At 48.0% G+C, this 20261-nt stretch overlaps 1 protein-coding gene across 5 annotated transcripts in view; it reads left to right on the forward strand.

The window, feature by feature from the left end:
• Window positions 1-17707: 17707 nt before the first annotated feature.
• Window positions 17708-20261, forward strand: part of GALNT10 (polypeptide N-acetylgalactosaminyltransferase 10) — a 263067-nt gene continuing 260513 nt past the window's right edge. For 2 of the 5 annotated variants that reach the window (XM_037025113.2, XM_017678701.3), the window contains exon 1: window positions 18560-18850. In XM_037025113.2, coding sequence (XP_036881008.1) covers window positions 18692-18850 — 159 coding nt within the window. In that variant the 5' untranslated portion in view covers window positions 18560-18691. Of the gene's footprint in view, window positions 18851-20261 lie in introns of all 5 variants that reach the window. The other 3 variants (XM_037025114.2, XM_073231198.1, XM_037025112.2) reach the window with 3 other exon arrangements.

Here is a 20261-nt window from a genome sequence, read left to right on the forward strand (position 1 = left end):
GATGGAGAAGGAAGAGGAGCGGTGGGCACACAGAAGGCAGGGAGAGGGCTCCTCTTCCCCAGAGGCTAAGACGGCAGTCCCCTCTGTTGGCACAGTTGAAGGGGCAGCTTGGAATGACGTTCATCACCAGCTTCCTGTCCTAGGACACAAAAGCATTTGCTCTGTTTTCAAACATGAGACTCGAACCAAGATCTCCCTGGGACAGGGACCATGGTGAAGGATGAAGGCCTGACAGCATATCCTGAGATAAGGGTAGTGGACAAAGAAGATAGAATCACAAAGATTTTCATGACCATGAACTCTGACTCCTGAGCTGAGGTTTGAGTTCTCTCCTATTTATCTGGCATTTGCTTGCACACCTTCATTGACAGGGGGCTCACTACTTCTTAAGGCAGCTTATTCCATTCTTGGGCAGCTTCGACTATTAGAAAAGGGTTTCAGATTGAACAGGACTCTGCCTCTGAGTGGCTGCTCTTGGCTTAGCCTTTAAATCCACTTTCTCAACCATAGTGTTTCCCCAAGATTTGCTTCTAGTGTGGGAATCATCTGGGGATATCATTAAATACTGTTACTTGGGCCCGGCCCCGACCAGGTGAGTCTGAATGTCCGAGCCAGGGGCCTAGGGACTGCATTGGTAAGGATGCCTGATCTGTAATATGAGAGTTGTGGGCCCCTAAAATTAATTGGAAGGGTGCCTATAAGCAAAAAATGTCCACAGGGAAAGCCAGGAACCTGGAGGACAGATATCTCCAATTTGTCAAGCTCTGCCAAGGGATGGGCTGATTGGGGAGGGAGTCCTATCCTGTAGAGACAAACTACCCAGGAAATCACAAATGATAGCTCCCACTTACTAAGTGCCCATCTGGGAGGCTCAGTCTGAGAGGCTGTGGCATAAGCCCTTTATGTGTGGGCACTATAATGATCCCCATGGAACAAACAAGGAGACTGAGGTTAGGGAGGTGGCTTGCCCAAGGAAATGCATCTATGAAGTAGCAGCACTAAAGTCTGTCTGACTCCACAGCCCTGATTACTGTCTGATTGCCTGGTGGGAACCGGCTTGAAGCATCCAGAGGTCCAGGCCTCTTCCTTTATCTCAGGGAGAAGACAAAGTTGTTGTCATTTAACTGTAGAACCGGTTTTTAGCCTCATCTCCTAGGAGGAGAGCTATCTCTCCAGGTGCTTTTGAGGAAGACTGGCCTGTCTCCAGGGAGGCAGGGCTACCTGGGCCTTTGAGGCGATGATTCTGGCCCTGGAGAACAGCCCAGACCCTCAGTTAGCATTCTGGCCTCCCTAGGCTGTTCACCTTATCTGATCACTCCTGTGGTCAGGCCAAGCCATGCATTTGCAGGCTGAGCAAGAGTATAAATGGAGACCCACTTATCATATGTCTGAATAGTTAGAAGTAATAAATTAAGGTAACAAACTGTAAAAAAAAAAAACCCACATGTTCTTACTATCTTCACAGATAATCTTTCACTGTGGCCTGAAGGCCAAGTTCATATTTAAAATTTGAAGGAGCTCCTCCCTAGAACACGACAATGTGGGGAGAGTTGGCCTCCAGCCCTGGCTCATGGCATGGCCCTCCTTCTGCTCCCTGGCTCTGCCCCACACACCAAAGGCCTCACACACATGCGTGAACTCTGCAGCCTGCACATCCAGCTCGGTCCATGTGCCCTGCAAACAGTTGCACCATGGCCCCCCATTGAATTGGGTAGAATCGTTTTGGGGAGCTCTGTTTTGCCCTGCCTGCTCCTGTCATGGCCCCTGTCTGGCTCTCTCTGCCCCTTGAATCCATTAGTTCATCATGTAGACTGAGATGGGACAGGGCCCAGGGCACTTCGGCTCCTCAGGCCACTTGCATTAGTATGCCACTCAGCCGCCTGGGGGCCCGCAGTCCTTGCTCTCAGCCTGGCACTAGGCCTGGCAGAGGACATGGGAGGTAGCTCCTCCCACAGCTAATGAAGCACAGAAGGAGGCAATGAAGTCCTGAGCTATTGCTCCAGACTGCAATTGAGAGAGAGATTTTTGTACTTCAGGCAGGGAAAGAGGTCATCTAGATTGAGAGATCATATCTGCTTCCCACCTCACCTGAAATTTGCCTGTTACATTTATTATCTTGCATTTTTAAAATATCAATATGCACCTCACTGGGGGATGCTATCAGCTGCAATCCTACATGTCAGTGATAATCCCAGTGCCTTCTGGGCCAGCAGCACCAGTTTAAACCACTTGTTGTTAAGCATGCAAGTTATTGGGGCCCAATCTGACTTACTGAATCAGAAACTCTGGAAGGGGGACTAGCATTGTGTTTAACAAGCCCTCCTGATGACTCTGATGCTCACTGAAGTTGGAGAAGCACTGATGTGGGTGGTGCAGAATCACTGGTCGTTCCAGAGGGGGTAGCAATGCCATGAGAGCCGGGGCATCAAGATGTGTTCACTCAGTAAGTATGTACTGAGAGCCAAACACTGTGTTAGGTGCTGGGGATTCAAGATGGAGTCTCTGCCATTGAGATGGTCACAGTCCACCTCTGGAGCAGGCAAGCAGGCTGATCACTACACTAGGATGTGACAAATGCTGACACAGGACAGGTGGAGGGCACTGCGCAGAGGAGGAGTGGCAGAAAAGACTTCCCAGAGACAGCTCTGCCTCCATGGAAAGTTGGAGGGGCAGCACTGTCAGATGCAGAGTGAGACACACTAAAGTGGTCCTGGTGACAAAGACTCTCTCTTTGATGAAACTTGAGTCATTCTCCTCTGAGCCCTCCTCTCCTCGACCTTGGCCCCTTCCTGTCTTTGGTTCACCCAGCCCAGTCTTAGCAAAGAATTCTGCCAAGTCGATCCCTCACCCCTGAGACCTGATCAAATTTTTCATCCCTCACCCACGATACCTAAAACCTAGGCCTGCCTTTAGCAAGAATCTTGTTAGGCCAGTTTAGCAAAACTCACCTGCCCTTGATGCCTCCTCTTAGTCATTTTCCATCCACTGACCCCTCTTCCTCTGTTCATTGGCAGCTGTCTTTGTTGTACTGGGAGTTGAGCCCTTTGTCTCTCCTCATTGCAAAACTCCTATTACAATATTCCTGAACAGACTCCCTTAACAGTTTAACAAGTGTAAGGATAAGTTTTCTCTAACACCGGACAAAGGAGTGATGGTGCAAAGGTCCCGAGGAAGAAAAGAACATGGCCCAGCCTATTCAGGCCCTTTGTATGGCTCACATGTTATAGGTGAATGAGGTGGCTGAGAACCACCAAGCAGGTGAGCCTGGAGAAGTGAACAGGGCTTTGTGAGACTCTCTGGGAATTTGGGGTTTGTCCTGAAGGCAGTGAGATGCAGGGGGAAAGTTCAAGCGTGTGACATGATTAGACCTTCATTCTGCAAGGATCTCTCAAGCAGGCTGCTTGGTGGTCAGCGGACCGGGGAGTCAAGCTTGGAGCCCTGAGAGACCAGCAAGGAGACAGCTGTCCCCAGGGGAGAAGAGGGGGTGGTCAGAACTGGCATAGGGCAGGGGGCTACAGGGAAGTAGACATCTCTGAGATCAATTTAGAAAGCAGGCTGCACATTGGAATCAGCTGAGAGAATTTTTAAACATACACTTGCCAGACCCCATCTGAACCCTGAGTCAGAAACTCAAGCTTCTGTATGTTTATAAAGCTCCCCTAGTCAGTCAGCTGAAACCAGGCTGAGGATTACTGAAGTGAGAGGTAAAGAGACTGGCTCTTTGGCAGATTGATAGGAAAGGACAAGAGTGTGGGAAAGGAGAGAACGTGTGTGCATGGCAGGGCTGTCCCCGGCAGTCTCTGTGAGTCGGGGGAGATGCCAGTCACCACGCTTTCAGAAGGCAAATCATGAGAATGGATGGGGCGGTCAGGGTCTGAAAGCCTCTTCTTCCTTAGTGCGAAGGAGATGCTGGGTTTTGAGGAGGCTAAACTTACATAAATGAGCCATTTATTAAAGGCACTGAATTAAGGCCCAGTCATTCGGTCCATCATTCATTCAAGAAATGTTTACAGAGCCCCTAATATGTGCTGGACACTGGGCTAGGTTTGGGGATGCAGTGGTGAGCAAAATCACTCATGCAGTGGGTGAGGCTGACTTTATACAAGTAGTGACTCTAACAGATGTGAAATTACAACTACTCTGTCCTGAAGGGAAAATACCTCGAGGACATTAATAGGGGATAGGATCCAAGCCAGGGGATCTGGGATTCCTCCCTAAGACAGTGACACCTGACCCGAGGCCCAGAGGCTGAGTAAGAATTAACTAGGCTAAAGGAAGGAGTGAGCTACAGGCAGAAGGACAGATGCACTAAGACTGACGACAGGTGTCCTCTATCTTCACGTGCTGGACTCTTCACGGGTCTTTGGGCCCAGGTTTCCCACTGTGGAAGATGCTCCCCCACAAGGCAGACCTGACACCCCTTTTGGAAAGCCCAGTGTGGAACTGGTGCTAGCAGAATGCCCCATTTCCCACAGAGGGGACATGGCCAGAGGCCTGTGTGGAGTTCCATGGTGGCCTCCACAGCCTGGCGGGACAAGCCCAAGTATGTGAACCCAGACAGCCTTGCTGCCAGGTTATCTGCTGCCTCCACTGGGGGAAGTGCTTCCTGACAGCTGCTCCAAAGTAATTTGCCTTCAATTTCCATTTTATAGCTCCCTGTTCCCTCCTCAGCTGTAGGCTGTGTCGCCAAAGAAGTCAGGCTGACCTTGCAGGCTGCAATTACCGTGCCCTTCGCCTGCCTGAGATTTCCTGGTCATCTCTCACCTCTAGCGTTGTTAAGTTTCTCCGCATTTCTTCTATTGCACAGCTGCTTACCCAGCACCTGCTGGGTGCCCACCAGAGCTGGGTATTACGGTGGATGGGAATGGATATGAATATTTGGGATGGCCTTTCAATCAATCACCCAGCTCACAGGTGACCCCACACAACCAATCAACACGTTTGTAAACTACAAACAAGGAATTGAGAGTTGTGAGTATTATTTAAAGCCCCAACAGTATCCACCACAGAACTAAATATTGCATTGTATCTATGTAAAATTGGTAGGCAGAAGGCAGGAGGGGTAAGTGAGCTAAATCCTCATCAGTCATGCTAAGATGTCAATAGATAATGTCTGGAGTTGATAAATCAAGGAACACAGGTAATGAAGCTTTGACAGGAGCCATTAGAGTATAATGCTTAAGAGCATTTAGGTGTCTGGAGTCAGACCTGAGTTAAAACCCCGTTTCTATTACTTCCCAGCTGTGCACTTTTGGGCAGGTCACCTAGCTTCTCCATGCCTTAGTTTTCCCATTTCTAAAATGGGCCCGATAATGGTAGCTACTGCATGGGGTTGCAGTGAATGCTCATGGAGACAATGTTTGTAAAAGGTTTAGCACAGGGTGTGGCACATGGCAAATGCTCAATATTGTTAGCCAAAGATAAAAGCAGAAAAAGTTTTTAAAATGTTGGTCTTTGGGGAACAGGACATAAGGGGTGGGCTGTTGCTTGTTATTTCAAGTTCTCTGAATTATTTAATTTTATAACCATATGCACAGATTACATTGCTAAAACTAAAATTTTTAGGTATGTATACAAACTGGCTGATCACTATAGAAAACTGTACGTTGATGGAACTTTTCTGGCTTGAGTATCTGGGTTCCTGCCACATTCAAACCCCTCCCCTTCAGCACCCCATTCCTACCCTCACTTTCCCTGACTCCTTCTTGTTCCCTTGCTTTCTGTTTGTCTTGTTGATTATCCTTTTTGAATTCTTCTTAGTAGGGCTTGGTGTCTGTATTCGTTTGTTAGGGCTGCCATACAAAATCCCATAGAGTGGGTGGTTTAAACATAGCAACCTTATTTTCCCATAGTTCTGGAGGCCGGAAGTCCAAGATCAAAGTGTCGGTAGCTTGGATTTCTTCTTAGGCCTCTCCTTGGCTTGAAGCCGGCCTCCTCCTCTCTGTGTCTTCACATGGACTTTCCTCTGTGTGGGTACATCCTTGGTGTCTCTCCATGTGCCCGAATTTATTCTTCTTATGCAGTCAGACTGGATCAGGGACCACCTCACTTTAACTTTATTACCTCTTTAAGACCCAGTCTTCAAATACAGTCACCTTCTCAAGTATCAGGAATTAGACCTCCAACATATGAATTTGAAGGAGACACAATTTAGCTGTAACAGTGTCCTTGAGTCATTCGGCCCCCTGGCACCCAGGAGCCTATTACGATGGTATTATGAGGCCTAGGACCAAATTTCAGACATGTGTCTGGGGTAGTTGGTGTCGCCTGGGCCTGCAGGCTGTGGCATCTACCACAGGACAGGGAAAATGCCCATATCCCTCCCCAGTGACTCCTTGCCCCCTCAGACAGGTGACTGCTCACTGCATGAGGGTCCTGCGGTTCAGGGCACCAGGGCTCCTTCTGGACACTGTCAGTACTACTGTGTGACTATGGACAAGTCACCTCCCTTTTCTGAGCCTTAATTTCCTCCTCAGTAAAACATTGAAGTCCTTTGTCCTGAAAGACTTGACTTCTAACCCCTGCTCCTTCTTCCTCAGTTTTTGCAGTCTAGGGAGCTGGAGCTCTTGTCTTCTGGTGTCAGAAACAGTGATATGCGTCCAATCCCACTATCTAGAGACCCCTCCTTGCCTGGTAAGATAGATGCACTCTCAGTCCACCACTGTGCTAAGCTCGGGCGGGCTTACCACTCAGCAGCCGACCATCCTCTGAACACAGGTCCTCGGTTTCCCTTTGGGATGGCAGTGAGTGAGTGACCCAGACCTAGCCAAGGAGACTCCATCCTGAGATTTTTAGTGCAGCTATTAGAAAAGAGAAGTCAGTTTCTCCTGGCATTGTGAGCTGTCAGAGAATGTAAGCCTGGAGCCACTACCTGGGGCCCTGTCGCCTGGTGAGGGTGGGCTTGCAGAGGGCAAAGAACATGTAAAGAAGAAGCAGAGTTGGGAGAGTTCTGGGGCTTGATGAAATCCTTTGAACACCTGGATCCTGCTGGGTCTGAAGGCAATCAATCAACACTGGTCTGTTCAATTAAGAAGGGCAGTAATTTCTTTCATTCTTTTTCTCTTCCTTTTTTCATTTATTTACAGCCCAAATCTTTGTTGAGCTGGTTTTCTGTCGCTTTCTGAGGAAGAATCTGGTCCTTGAACATTGTTTCTCTCCAAGAAGCCTATTATGATGGAATTATGAGGCCTAGGGCCTCTCCAAGAAACAATGTCTCTTCTTTTTCTTAGCAAATTCCTACACATCCTTCAGGATCCACCCAAACATCACCTCCTGGCTGACCTCTCCTGTGTGCCCCTCAGCAGAAACAGAATTTCCCTCTCTGGACTCTCATGACAATATGTATAATTCTCCAATAAAACACTGCATTCTATAAAGTTTTTGCATGCTTGTCTGTTTAGATCCCTGTGTTTCAAGACTTGTTCGAATTTGAATCCCCAGAGTCCAGATCAGGGGCTGCTGCAGAGTTTGTGTTCAGTGAATGAGGGGATGGATGAACATATAACCTGAATCTTTCTACCATGGCATCATCCCTCATTTTGGTTGTTCAGAAGAAATAGAAACCAATTTGTCACTTTGCTATATGCAGATTAGTCACAGTTTAATCAACTAACTACAGGGTGGTGTGATATGTTTACTGAGCGAAGTAAATGCTAAAACACAATTCCAGTTTTAATTCTGAATTGTCAGTGCTTTTATACACTTCCCTGCCTCACTACACATCCCTTGCTACACACTTGCTCTTACCCTGGAGGCCACCTGGTGCAGGGGACCAGGAGGTAGGAGTCCTGGCTTCTAGTTCCAATTCAATTTCCTCTGTGAGTTTGTGGAGTCTCCTCAGATTCACAATGAAGGGGCTAGACCAGATCAGGAATTGAAACTTCCAGGACCCACAAGGGCTACAGTGAAAACTCGGCCTCAGTGATCACTCAGCCCCAGCTTCTCAAGCCATGCAGGAAAAGTGGCCCAGCATTGCCAGATCCTGCCATTTTTTAAGAAGCTGAAAGAATATAGATTTTTATATACAGTGCATGCTTCAAAAATATTGTGTGGGTCTAAGCTGTCAAGAATCAGGTACCTTCATACATTGCTGGCAGATATGTAAAATAATTCAACCTCTATGATAGGAAATAAGGTGATATCTTTCAAACCAAAGGAGTTGTTACCCTTTGATCCAACCAATCCTTCTTCTAGGAATGTCCCCTGAAGATTCCACCTTCTAGAACATAATATGCACAAGATTATTCATTATGGCATTATTTTAATAGCCCCAAACTGAAAACAACTCCACATGTCCACCCACAGGGGAACGTCTTAACTTTGGTTTATTCACACCATGGAGTACTTTGCAATTGGAAAACAGAATGGGATAATCTCTATGTATTTATACAACATCATCTCCAGGATTATTTATGCAATAAAAGCAAAGTACAGCACAGTGCTGAGAAAAGTACTTTTCAAACTCCAGTCCCCCAGCTGAGGACAGAAGACATTTGCAATACCCACTACATTGGCTCTTTCCTAGCTTGCTCTGTAGCTGGAGGTATGGGTCAGCAGAGCCCCCAAAGTGTGTGTGTGTTTGAGCCACGGTTGTGTTGTATGTCAGGCCTCCCATAGTAAGCGGCAGTGACTTGTTTACTGCAGAATTCCTACAGGGACAAGCACTGCCCAGAGGGCCATTAGCAAACCCAATGTCCCATTAGAACAGCCTAGGGGAGTTGTGCTAGTGTAACTTTGCAGAAAGAGTGTCGGACTTAGATTCCAATAGGATCAGGTTCTAATGCCAAATCCACCCCTAACAGCCATCAGGACCTTTCTCCTTCCTCCTGCTGACTATAACTGTTATTTGTGTGTTCCTTCTTATAACGCCTTTTCCACACCAGAGTCCTGTGAGACTATGAATGATCTGTTTTCTTACCACTGAATCTCTAGCATTTGCTATAGTATCTGGCATAGAGTGAGTTCTTAATAAATATCTGTTGAATGAATGATTAAGATGAATAAATGGTAATGTACATAGAGAACTTAGCATAGTACCTAGGCATGGTTAACTGTTAGGATGATGGTGATTGCAAGTTGTATGACTTTAGACAAATTAATGAAAGTCCTGAGCCTCAGTTTCCACATCTGTGTTGTGAATGCACTAATACCTATTTCCAGGCAGTGGTGTGAGCATTAATGAGATAAACTATGCAAATCCCTCAATACTTGGCATGGCACATAAGAGACTATTAAGTGGTCGCTATTAATAGAAATACTGTAAAATAAATAAACAGAAAATTAGGCAAATCCCTTGATAGCTTGTTGAAACATGAAAACCATTCCCTGAAGGGGCTCTGTCTTGTGACTTCTGCCCTCTTCTTAGTTAGGATAACCATACATTTTTCAACAAGTGTTGGTTGAGCAGATACTATGTGCTGAGAACCATGCCAACTGCGAAGAGGAGCATCAAAAAATGAGCAGTTAAAGAGTATGAGTTTCTCTTGGGATGATGAAAATGTTCTAAAATTCTGGTGGTAGTTGCACACACCTCTGTGAATAAACTAAAAAGTATTGAATTGTACAGTTTAAGTGGGTGAATTAATTGTATGGCATGTGAATTAAATCTCAATAATGCTGCTATAAAAAAAAGAAATGAATGCTAGACCTGAGCCTACCCCTCCCTACCTGTGTGACCTCAGGCAAGTCATTTCACCTCTCTGCTTCAGTTTTCTCTCCTGGAAAATAGGACTAATAATAGAATCTATCCCATAGCATTTTGGTGAGGATTAAAACACATGTTTGTAAAGAGCGAGTTTAGAGTTTGGTATGTATAAGAGCTCCATAAATGTTAGCTAACATCATCACCATCTTCTTTATTAATATGTAAATGCTGAAATAGAAAAAGAGGAAGAAGAGGATGGGAAAAGAGGAAGGGGCTTTTAGATCCACTAGGTGGGAGCAGGAAGGAGTCAGTGAAGGAATGAGAGAGATGATATCTAAGTTGAGTAAGAATTCATCCATGTGGAAGGATGTGAAGGGTAGCCCTGGAAGTGGGAACAGCACAAGCAAAGGCACAGGGGTGAGAGATGCAGATGAGGTAAGAACTACTAGCAGTTCTGTGCAAAGTGCAAGGCCAGCAACTTGAACTTTATTGTGAAGACAATGGGGAAGCCCACCAGCAGGAAGCAACATGCTGAGAATAGTCACCACAGTGGGGAGGCTGGATTTTAAGGGATGCAGAAGCAGGTGACTGAGGAGTTAAGAGATTGTTGTAACAATTCAAGTGAGAGATGATAGAGGCTTTAACTTACCTCAAGATCAGAGTATCAAGGCCAGGGTTCTTTTGATCATAAGGGATAGGAATTCATTCATAACTTCAGGGAGGGTACTCAGCAGGAAACCTCACTGAAGCCTTAGGGCAGGGATCCTGGCAGGCAGTCCAAAAAACAGGACTGGTGCTAGAAAATTGGGAGCCAAGGTGGTTACCTTTCCTTGTTTTCTCTCTCAGCATCTCTGCTCCTTGGACCTCTGCTCCATTGTCTTCTTTTGACTCGTGCGCTTCCTGCTTCCCCATAACTTTTCCTGGTGTGTGGCTCAAGAGTAATTTCCACCCTGATGCTACCTGAACTTCCACCTTTAGGGACCACCACCAGCTACCGTCTTCCTACTGTGCCACCTGATTCTAATTTCTGAGACAGAATCTGAGTGGCTCATACTTTTGATCCAGGGCAGGCAAATCATAGGCCAAGAGCCAGGCCACAGGTGAGGGTGGGGGCCTTCCCGCAAGATAGAGAATTTGGTTATTTGAGGTAGCAGTGTTCTAATCAGAGATTCTTCTTGCAGGCACCTGAAATATGTCTCATGTAGTAGGCCTAGAGGGGAAGGGATAAATTTAAATTTTACTAGGCAATAAAATCAACATTATTAGGTAATTGTTTTATGTGGGAGGTGAGTTGGAATGGAGGTAAGGATGATGTCAGGGGTTGGCTTGGGCAACTGGGTGATCTCTCAGCTCCACTTTCCTCTATGTTGCTGCTGTTCTCAGGTTCTCAGGAAGCTTCTCCATTTAATTCAGTCGGGATCTCAGCAGAAAACGGATGGCTCTCGCACGATTGGAAATGAGGGTTTACTAAGACGGCAATGGGATAAGACATAGGGTAACCACAGGCACTGTAGTGCAGTACCCTGGGGCTAGAAACAGCCACCTGCTGTCCAGCCCTACACCTGAAGAATGAGAGGAGGGGCAGTTCTTGGAATCCAGAGAGGGAGCCTACACGATCCGGAGCTGTGTCTCTACTGACCAACACAGCCCGCCTGTGGCAACGTCCCAGTAAGGAAGCTGGAAAACAAACACCCTAACCTGGTTCTTGTCCCTCCCCTTGAAATCCTGACCTGGCTCCCCAAGTACTAATCCCAACGACAGACAGCAAGGAAGCCCGTGATCTACTTTACATAACCTTCCTGGGGTGAGAGGAGTGGCTCCAGAGAAAAGGTAAGACTTCAGGGACTCTCCCCAGGATGGGGGCTCATGGGTAATCCTCTCAGCAATCCCGTTTGCGCCTCTCTACTTCCTTTCGGTCCCTATGTAAAAACCGCAGGTCTGAAAGGCGATTGTTGTACTTGGCCTTGGGTAAGGCTCCATTCTTGGACCAATCACTGTAGTGGAAAGGGATAGCACGCTCTGATTGGCTAAGCCAGAAGCTGAAGGTGGAGTCAGCTCTGATCCAACCTCCCAGCTGCGATGGGGGAGGGTGATTCCCCACGGAAAAACAGGGTAATGTTAACTGAGCAGACAAAAGGAACAGATGCTCACTACTGCTCGTAACTGGCGGAGGTTTATTGTTCCTGCTGGACGGATTGAGCGAAAAACACCAGAGTGCACTGGGATGGGAATGGGTGAGTCCAGCCTTAAAGCATGGAGCTGCCCCCTCTCTGGGCATCAGTTTCCGAGCAGGGACGTATCTTAATATTCAGTGGATCCATTGCTCACCTACAAGTTGTTAACCAAGTTCAGCCTTCTCATCAAGAGTGCGGACTCCTCGTCACCAGTAAAGACCATCAAGCCTTGTATTTTTCAGAATTCATTCCTAGCAGTTAGACCTAGACGGGACCTCCGGACCCACTGAAATTTGCTGGACGGTGCCACCTAGTGGAACATCAGATGACCTGCCGCTTAGACGAAAAGAAACCGAAGGAGAGTTGAGGAGCCCTGAAAGCCGTTGGGCAGTGATTCTCTCAAACTTGGCTGCAGATGAGAATCACCTGGGAACGGACGAGTCCTAGCCCCATGAGGTTCTGGCTTAATTGACATTCAGGGTGGACATTCAGTTTAGAAGGTCACCAGATGATTCTATATGCAGCCAAGGTTGAGACTTTGTCTTGTAGAGTCACCAACCCTTTATTTACAGAGGTACGCACTGACAGGAGCCCCTTCTCCAAGTCTCAGACTCCTAAGAAGCCCCTTTCTACTGCACCCTACTACCTCTCTATTTGTGTTTTGGTACAACTTTTTTCCTTTATGCAAAAATGAAAAGTAATTAAACTGGAAGCACTCTCATTTTCCAAGACCGGATGTTTAGTTTAAAGGCAGCACCAGGAGAAGGATGTCTCCACGTACACCCGGTATTTGCATCTGACCCTTCTGACTAACACTGTTTGAGATGTTCCAACCCATGACATAGTATATTTACTCATTGAGATTTATGACATCTCTGTTTGCTCTTTTAAAATGTATCCTACTTGAGGCACCTTCACATCCATTTTGATTCAGTAACATTCCTTTATAGTTGGAAGGATTGGTTTAATTGGCATCTCATTGTGGAAATGACAGAGAGACAGGCAATTTCAAATAGGCATCCTGCAAACCTTTTAATTCAAACTACAGCTGAAATGCCACTAAGTGCATACTGAACCACCTGAGTGGTATTCCATATCTGGCTCCCCCTTTTCCATCCACCTTGCAAGACTGAGTCCAAGAATTTTAGAATTAAAAAAGATCTCAGAGAGCATCTGTTTCCGTGGCTTAATTTAATGCAACCATATTCTGTATTTAAACATCTCTAATTCTTGCTGCCACTTACACTAATGGACCCATGCTGAGAGACTTTGAGCGATCTGTCTGGAGCTACACAGAAGTTAGGGGCAAAGCCTGGACCGATCCAGGCTGACCAGAGTCGGGTGAGGAAATTTCAGCTCCAGGACTTTGGTTCTCTCCCTCAATGTAAGAAGTTTGAGCCTTGTTAAATGACCAACCTGGCAGAGATAGCAATTCAGGTCATTGACATCAGTGTTATCGAGCTTCCTGAGTGTAGGTTTCAAAGAGTTGAATGCTTGCTTGCTTACTTACTTACTTAATTAATTAATTTCCCAAGTGTTTGTTGAGAACCTATTTGGGGCCATGTACTGTACAGGCACTGAAGATATGCTGGTGAGCAAAATAAACAACAAAACAAAACCAAACCAAAATTATCACAATCCTCATGGGGCTTGCAGGCCAGCGTAGAGGACAGATACCAAACATCACCCAGGAACCGTGAGCACTGTAGCTGTTAAGGAAAGGCATTGCTAAGACGCCACATAACTGAAGAGCTCAGTCTGTTCAGGGAGCTCAGGCAGGCTTTCAGGTTCCTCTCAAGGAGAGGAAGGGCAGGAAGGCTTAGGCTTACAGCAGATGCAGAAGTCCAACACCCACAGCTTCTGGGGTTTTGCTTAAGGTCAAGCAGACCTCTCACCAGCTTGGAAATAAATTATTACAGAGTCACAGTTATCCCCATTTCACAGATGAGGCAATTGAGCCTTAGGGCCACTAAGAAACTTGGCCAAGATTAAAGTGTGTTAGAGGTAGCCTGGCTTGCAGTCCAACACCTCCTGACTTGCTGATCTTTTCTACTTCCACACCCTCTCAGTTCATGCCTAGGCCAGAACAACCTCAGGGTAGCCTGGACACATGGGGTCATCAACAAAGGACTCTAAGAATGCCAAGATGAGGCCCACTAGTCAGAATGGTTTTCATACCTTCGTTAGTACCTTCGTTAGGAAGGCTGAGGCCTGCACCTGCCTCCTCTCTTCTAATTGACCCTTCTTGCTAAAGTATGTCACAGGGTATACTTCCTCTGTTACTGATGACAAGATGGAAAACTGAAGTGTGAGCAAGAGAGTAAACAACTCATTAAAAAACAGAAAGAAAGAAAAGGAAGTAAAGATGGGAAGATGGAGAAAGAAAGGAGATATGCAACTGACACTCTATTTGGAAGAGCTCAATAATAAGTAATCTTATTATTTTGGCCAAGAGGTAAAATGAAGAAAACATAGCAAATGTGAAGTATGGAGAGAACACTTCAGGTGGGTGGTCAGGGAGGGTGTCTTTGAGGAGGTGAAGTTTAAGCTGAGATCTCAAGGATAAGAGGGAGCAACAGTGGAGGAGTATCAGGGGAAACTATTTCTGGCAGTGAAAAGGACTAATTCAAAGGCCTTGTGGCTGGAATGTGCATAGTGTGGTCCAGAACTAGAAAGAAGGGTAGGTGTGGCCAGTTTGGATGAGTGACAGAATGGTGAGAGAAAATGAGATTGGAGAAACCCCAGCCAGAGCCAGAGGTTTTTGCCATGCAGCTGAAGTCCTGTTCATCCCTCCTCAGTGTTCCTGTTGGTATGAGACTTTAATTTCAGCCATGATTACTAATTACACTAGGCGCACATCTGCAGTAAGCCCTTCATGCACATTATCTCATTTAATGCCCACCATAAGCCTAGGAAAGCTCAGTCTGAGAGTCCTCATACTTCTTGTTCAATTTCAGTCCATGACCAGATCAGTTTTCCTAGAAAAACAGCCAGAGCTAATGGGCTACCCACCTATCTCAAATGGTATTGTCTCAGTGAGTGGGAAGAAGCCCAGAGCTCCCCAGCCAGCAGCCCACACCGCATCCCACATTGTAGAAGGTGATCAAAGAGTGCTGGGATCATAGCTCAGTTCATGGGTTAGAGTTTCCACTGATGGATGACTGGGCTGATGTGTAGCTTTGGTCAACAAGTTGCTCGGGTAAGATACAAAGAAAAGCTCAAATCCAATTTTGCACACAATCCTCTACATTGCTGGAAGGAGTGAGGAGGAGGAAACACTGAAGGTTTTCCTGGACATGACCTCAACTGCTAGACTTCACTCAACTGGAAATTATTACCTAGTATCTTCCAGGCATGGGAGGGGCCACAGCTTAGCTTCATGTGATTGAGCTGGAATATGAGCTGAAATCCATGTGTCCTAGCTTAGCTTCTGCTGCTTTGGCCCAGGGAGAGGGGTACCCTTTTTCACTAATTCCTTCACCTGGAAGGAGCACTGGCTTTCTGAATTGTCAAAAAGGAGTAGTACATGCTAGCAGAGGTAGCATATACCATAGAGAACCCAAACAAACAAAAAACAACCCAAAAAAACAATCAACCAACCAACCAAAGTTCCTCCTTGCTCACATTCTAGGGGCGAAAACCAAAAATGATACCTGTTCTGAAAAAATCAAGCACATGGAGATGGCAGGGGCACTCTTTGATATTTTAGGTCAGCTGGTCAGGGAAGCTTTCTCTGAGGCAGGATATTTTATTCAGTTCTTGAGAAATGGGAGAAAGGGAACCAAACCAATATTTCGAGGAAGAGACTTCTAAACAATGGCACAGCAAATTTGCAAAGACACCAAGGCCACCATTAACTTGGTGCACTTGAGGAATACAGCAAGAACACCAGTGTAATTAGAAGGGAGGAGAGAGGACAAAATCTACAAGTATGGTCAGGTCATTTGGGGCCTTGAGGGCTCTGGTAAGGATTCTCATAGATTATTCTAATATAAAAGGAAGTTTAACACTAAGTCTAACATAAAGGTGAATTCCTAGGGCCAGAGTGAACCTCGTATTTGCAAAAGGATCACTCTAGCTACTCTTTTTAGCATTGTACTTGTGCTATTGAGGCACATAAAAGAATTTTTATGTGCAACATTATCTTTCCCTTGAGGAACTTCCACTTTTGTCAGAGATGGAAGGGAAATTAAATTACATAAATACTGTGTATCAACTGTAGTATAAAAACATAGGGCTATTCATAGCAGCATTGTTCACAATAACCAAAAGGTGGAAATAATCCCAGTGTCCATGGATATATGAATGGATAAACAAAGTGTGGTATATACGTACAATAGGATATTCTTCAGTCTTAAAAAGGAATGAAATTCTGATACATGTTGCAACATGGATGAACCTTGAAAACATGCTAAGTGATGTAAGTAAGCCAAACACAAAAGGACAAGTACTGTATGACTTACATGAAGTACCCAGACAGTCAAATCATAAAGACAGAAAGTAGAATGGTGGTTACAAGGGGTTGAGCAGAGGGAAGAATAGGGAGTGTTTAATGGGTACCGAGTTTCAGTTTGGGGTTATAAAAAAAGTTCTGGAGATGAATAGTGGTGATGGTTGTACAACAATGTGAATATACTTAATGCCATTGAACAGTTTAAATGATAAATTATATATATATTTTACCACAATTAAAAAATATATTTTTATAGAGGCATAGGGCTAGGATCTAGGGACAGAAGAGTGGGCATTCTTGGCAGAAGCCGGAATGTGCCTGGTATGCTCTGATGAACAGCGTGAAGTTCCTGATTTGGGACACAATGAAGAAAGTAAAGGGTGGGGCTATTCATATATGGCCTTGTAGGATCTTGTAGTTCCTTATAGGAATCCAGTGGAAGGTGGGAAGCCACTGGAGGGATTTGAGCAGAATGGTGATGCCATCTGACTTGTTAAAACAGGATCATTCTGGCTGTGGCTTTCTTTAATCTGAGTCTTATTTGCAAACAAGGATCAGAAAAACACTTTCCACACAAGATAATGCATGTTAAAGGTTTAACATGTGCCTGGCAAGGAGTTAGCATTCAATAAAGGGTAAGCATTACTGTAGCAGAAATACAAAGACAGCAGCCCCCTGAGGAGGAATTTTGGAGAAGTTCATGGAGGAGGTGGCAGTTCAAGTAGACATGGAAAGATGAACAAGATTTCCACCAACACAGATGGGGAAGAGCAGAGAGCTTTCTGGGTGGAAGGAACTGTGTGGTCAACAGTCAGCAACTGGGCAGGGCAGGGCAGAGAGGAGGACAGAATGTTTGATCAGTCTGAGCAGGTCACAGTGAGAAGTGTGGCCTCTAGTAGGTGATGGGAGCTTTGAAGATTTTGTAGCAGATGTCAACACCCGGGGGCTATAATGTCAGAAACTTGAATCCCCATTGATTCTCAGCCTGGGGCCCAGAAGAACTGGGAGGCAGTTGGCAGGTCTTAAGGCGGCGGAGAGGAGGGAGTGGGGTTGGCATGGGAGTCAGGGCCTGGGCTGGAGACTGCAGAGAATCAAGACAACGCATGTGGAGTGGCAAAGAGGAAGGCCACCGAGAGGGCGCATCGTCCCTGGGCATCAGAGAGGAAGCAGCACAGTTAGACTCCTTGGGGAACCACAGGCACCGCCGTCGCAGTGGGAGTCCGCGGCTCCCGCAGCGCCCAGGCGGACCGACCCACCTCCTCAGAGTCCGCACCACGGTGCTGGACACAGTCCCTCGTCAAATGCGGTTGTGTGTTTGGTGTTTCAGCTCCCAGACGTCAGGGCTCCAGCCTGTTTTCATCTCACGCCTGTACCTGGCACGGCGTCAGGCACACAGGAGGCGTTCGCTAAGGGTTTGCTGAGTAGCTGACCGGATACAGACACCGGCAAGAGTTTTCGAGAACGGGCTCCGTGATCTGAGTGCCTAGAAGCACACCTGGGACTTGAGACCATTCCGATTCCAAGGATGTTGGACTTGCATGAGATAAGGACGCGCGGAGGGTCCCCGGTGACCTCCGCGCCGGTTTGCTGGGACAACCGACAGGTGGCGGGAGGGCATCGCACCCCACAGTTCACAGAGGGCTTTCACACCTGACGCCAGGATCTCGGAGAGGAGAAAACTAGGCCCGGGCCGCAGCACCGTGCGCGTGCACAGCGGTGACCCGATGTCACGCCTGGGAATACCCAGCCCCCGGGACAGAGTGGGTCCGCATGTCTTCGGAGCCGAGCCTAGGCGTGAGGGAAGCTGCAGGCACGAAGCACCCTGCCAGGCTGCCGCCCTGTTTGCCTGTGCCCGGGGAGCTCGCACACTCTCCGCTCGAGTCCGGAGCCAAGGTAGCAGCTGGTCGAGGCTTCGGGGCCCCGCCGCGCGTCCCAGCCCCGCTGCCCAGCGCACACCGGTTAGCGACCAACTCGCCAACTCGCCAACTCCCGGACTTTCGCAAAGCTACCGCGGGCGGGGCACCGCCGAGGAGCGGGCCACACCACTGCTCCCCGATAGGGGGACGCCTTGCGCTGCGGGGCCCCGCCGCGCCCGCGCGGGCCAGGAAACACCGCGAGCAGGCCGGCCCCCGCGGCGCACGGTGCTCGGCCGCCAGCAGCGAGGAGGGCGGCGGTGGCAGCGCGCGGCTCAGCGGGCGCGGGGCGGCAGCAGCGGCGGTTCCCCCCCCGCAGCGGCGTCGCGGTGCCGAGGCCCGGCTCCCCGGCCGGCGAGCGGCGGAAGTGCCGCGGAGTTGGAGCGGGGCCGGCGCCGCGGCGGCTCTTCGTGGCCGCGCTGCTGCCGCCGCCGGGTGGACGGGCGGACGCGCGGGCTGGGGGCGGCGCAGCGGAGCCGGCGGGGCGCGGCGGGGCTGACCGGCCCCGATGAGGCGGAAGGAGAAGCGGCTTCTGCAGGCGGTGGCGCTGGTGCTGGCGGCCCTGGTTCTTCTGCCCAACGTGGGGCTCTGGGCGCTGTACCGCGAGAGGCAGCCCGACAGCACCCCCGGGGGATCCGGAGCGGCGGCGCCACCGGCGGCCGGACAGGTGAGTCCCTTAGGAGCCGTGGGGCTGGGAACACGCTCTCCGAATTCACTTCTAGCCTTTGGTTGCGTCCTATCCCTTTCCCTGCCTGCCTCTTCACAGTCAGCCGGAGACTTTTCTGTTCTTCCCATTTTTTTGGATGGGGCAGTTGAGGCTCAGAAGAGGACAGGGACTCATTCGGGGCCCCGCGCCCATCAGCGACAGACCGAAAACAAGAAACCAGGACTTTTAATACCCAGTCTGGAGGTCTGTTTCTTACCGGTTACCATCCTCCTTTCTGTCCCTATCTGCTGTCACCTCACCTCTTCTCCCACCTCCCGCTTTTGAAGGGTCCCCTCTCATCCTTGAGTCCCCAGTCAGCTCCTCCTATTTGGCGTCCAGGTCTTTTCTGCTTTCTCCCCCACCTGCTGATTCCTGGTCTCCCTACTCAGGTCTCCCTTTCCCTGTTTTCTCATCTGCCCAACCAGACACCTGGGCCTTCCTTCTCTCCTTTGTTGACCCTCCTTCCTTCCCAGACTTCTTCCCCAGATCCTGTGGGTTCCTTTGAAGATGCAAAGATCATGCTCCCCTTGGAGCTTCAGGCCCTGGGGTTGGGGAATGAGCTCCTGGTCCTTGAGAGGGCCATTGCCTTTGACCTCTTGGGAATCCAGAAGTGGGGGCTCTGGAAGAGGGACCCCCAAAATTTCCCAGAGGTTATCTGGATGTGTTCTGGGCTGGAACAGCAGATGCCTTCACTGTCACTTGACCCATTATGAACTTGTCCAGTCTGATTAGGTGTAGTTGTCTTGCAGCCAAGACTGGATCTTAATTGTTCCTGCCTCCTCTGAACTCACCCGTGTGTGTGTATGTGTCTGTGTCTGTGTCTGTGTCTGTGTGTCTGTGTGTGTGTATGAGTGACATACGTATAGACTGATAGCAGAAACTCTTTTGGATCACTTCTACCCTCCTAGCCCTTGGCTGTGTAGGTGCCAGGGAATGCATGTATGCTTGAATTGTTTCACACAGTGGAGCATTTCAGGTTTTCTTATGGGATTTCCTTGGTCCCATAGGAAGTGGATAATTTGGGCATCGGGGTCCAACTTGACTGACTGTTGACAAGAGGGGGGAAGAGGCTGACTTTTGAGGTTGATGGTTCCTTTTCCCTGTGTCAGGCTGCTTCCTGGAAAGTCTGGCATCGTGAACACGGAGGGCTCTTTGCAACAGTGCTGATCAGTTTGAGAGCAGCCTGCCACTCTGGTAATTGTTGCAAACGATCCTAGAAGTCCTGGTTGACCTTTCTGGTAGATCTTACTATTTGGAAACTGAACACCCCAACTGCTTTCCTAAACCTCTAGTTCAAACCCTGACAGCCATTTTAGACCTCTTTTCTCTTAAAATCTCATATGGGTTCTCATATGGGTTTTTCCTTCATGAA

The sequence above is a fragment of the Manis javanica genome, chromosome 1, assembly GCF_040802235.1.
Source record: "Manis javanica isolate MJ-LG chromosome 1, MJ_LKY, whole genome shotgun sequence".
Classification (NCBI taxonomy): domain Eukaryota; kingdom Metazoa; phylum Chordata; class Mammalia; order Pholidota; family Manidae; genus Manis; species Manis javanica.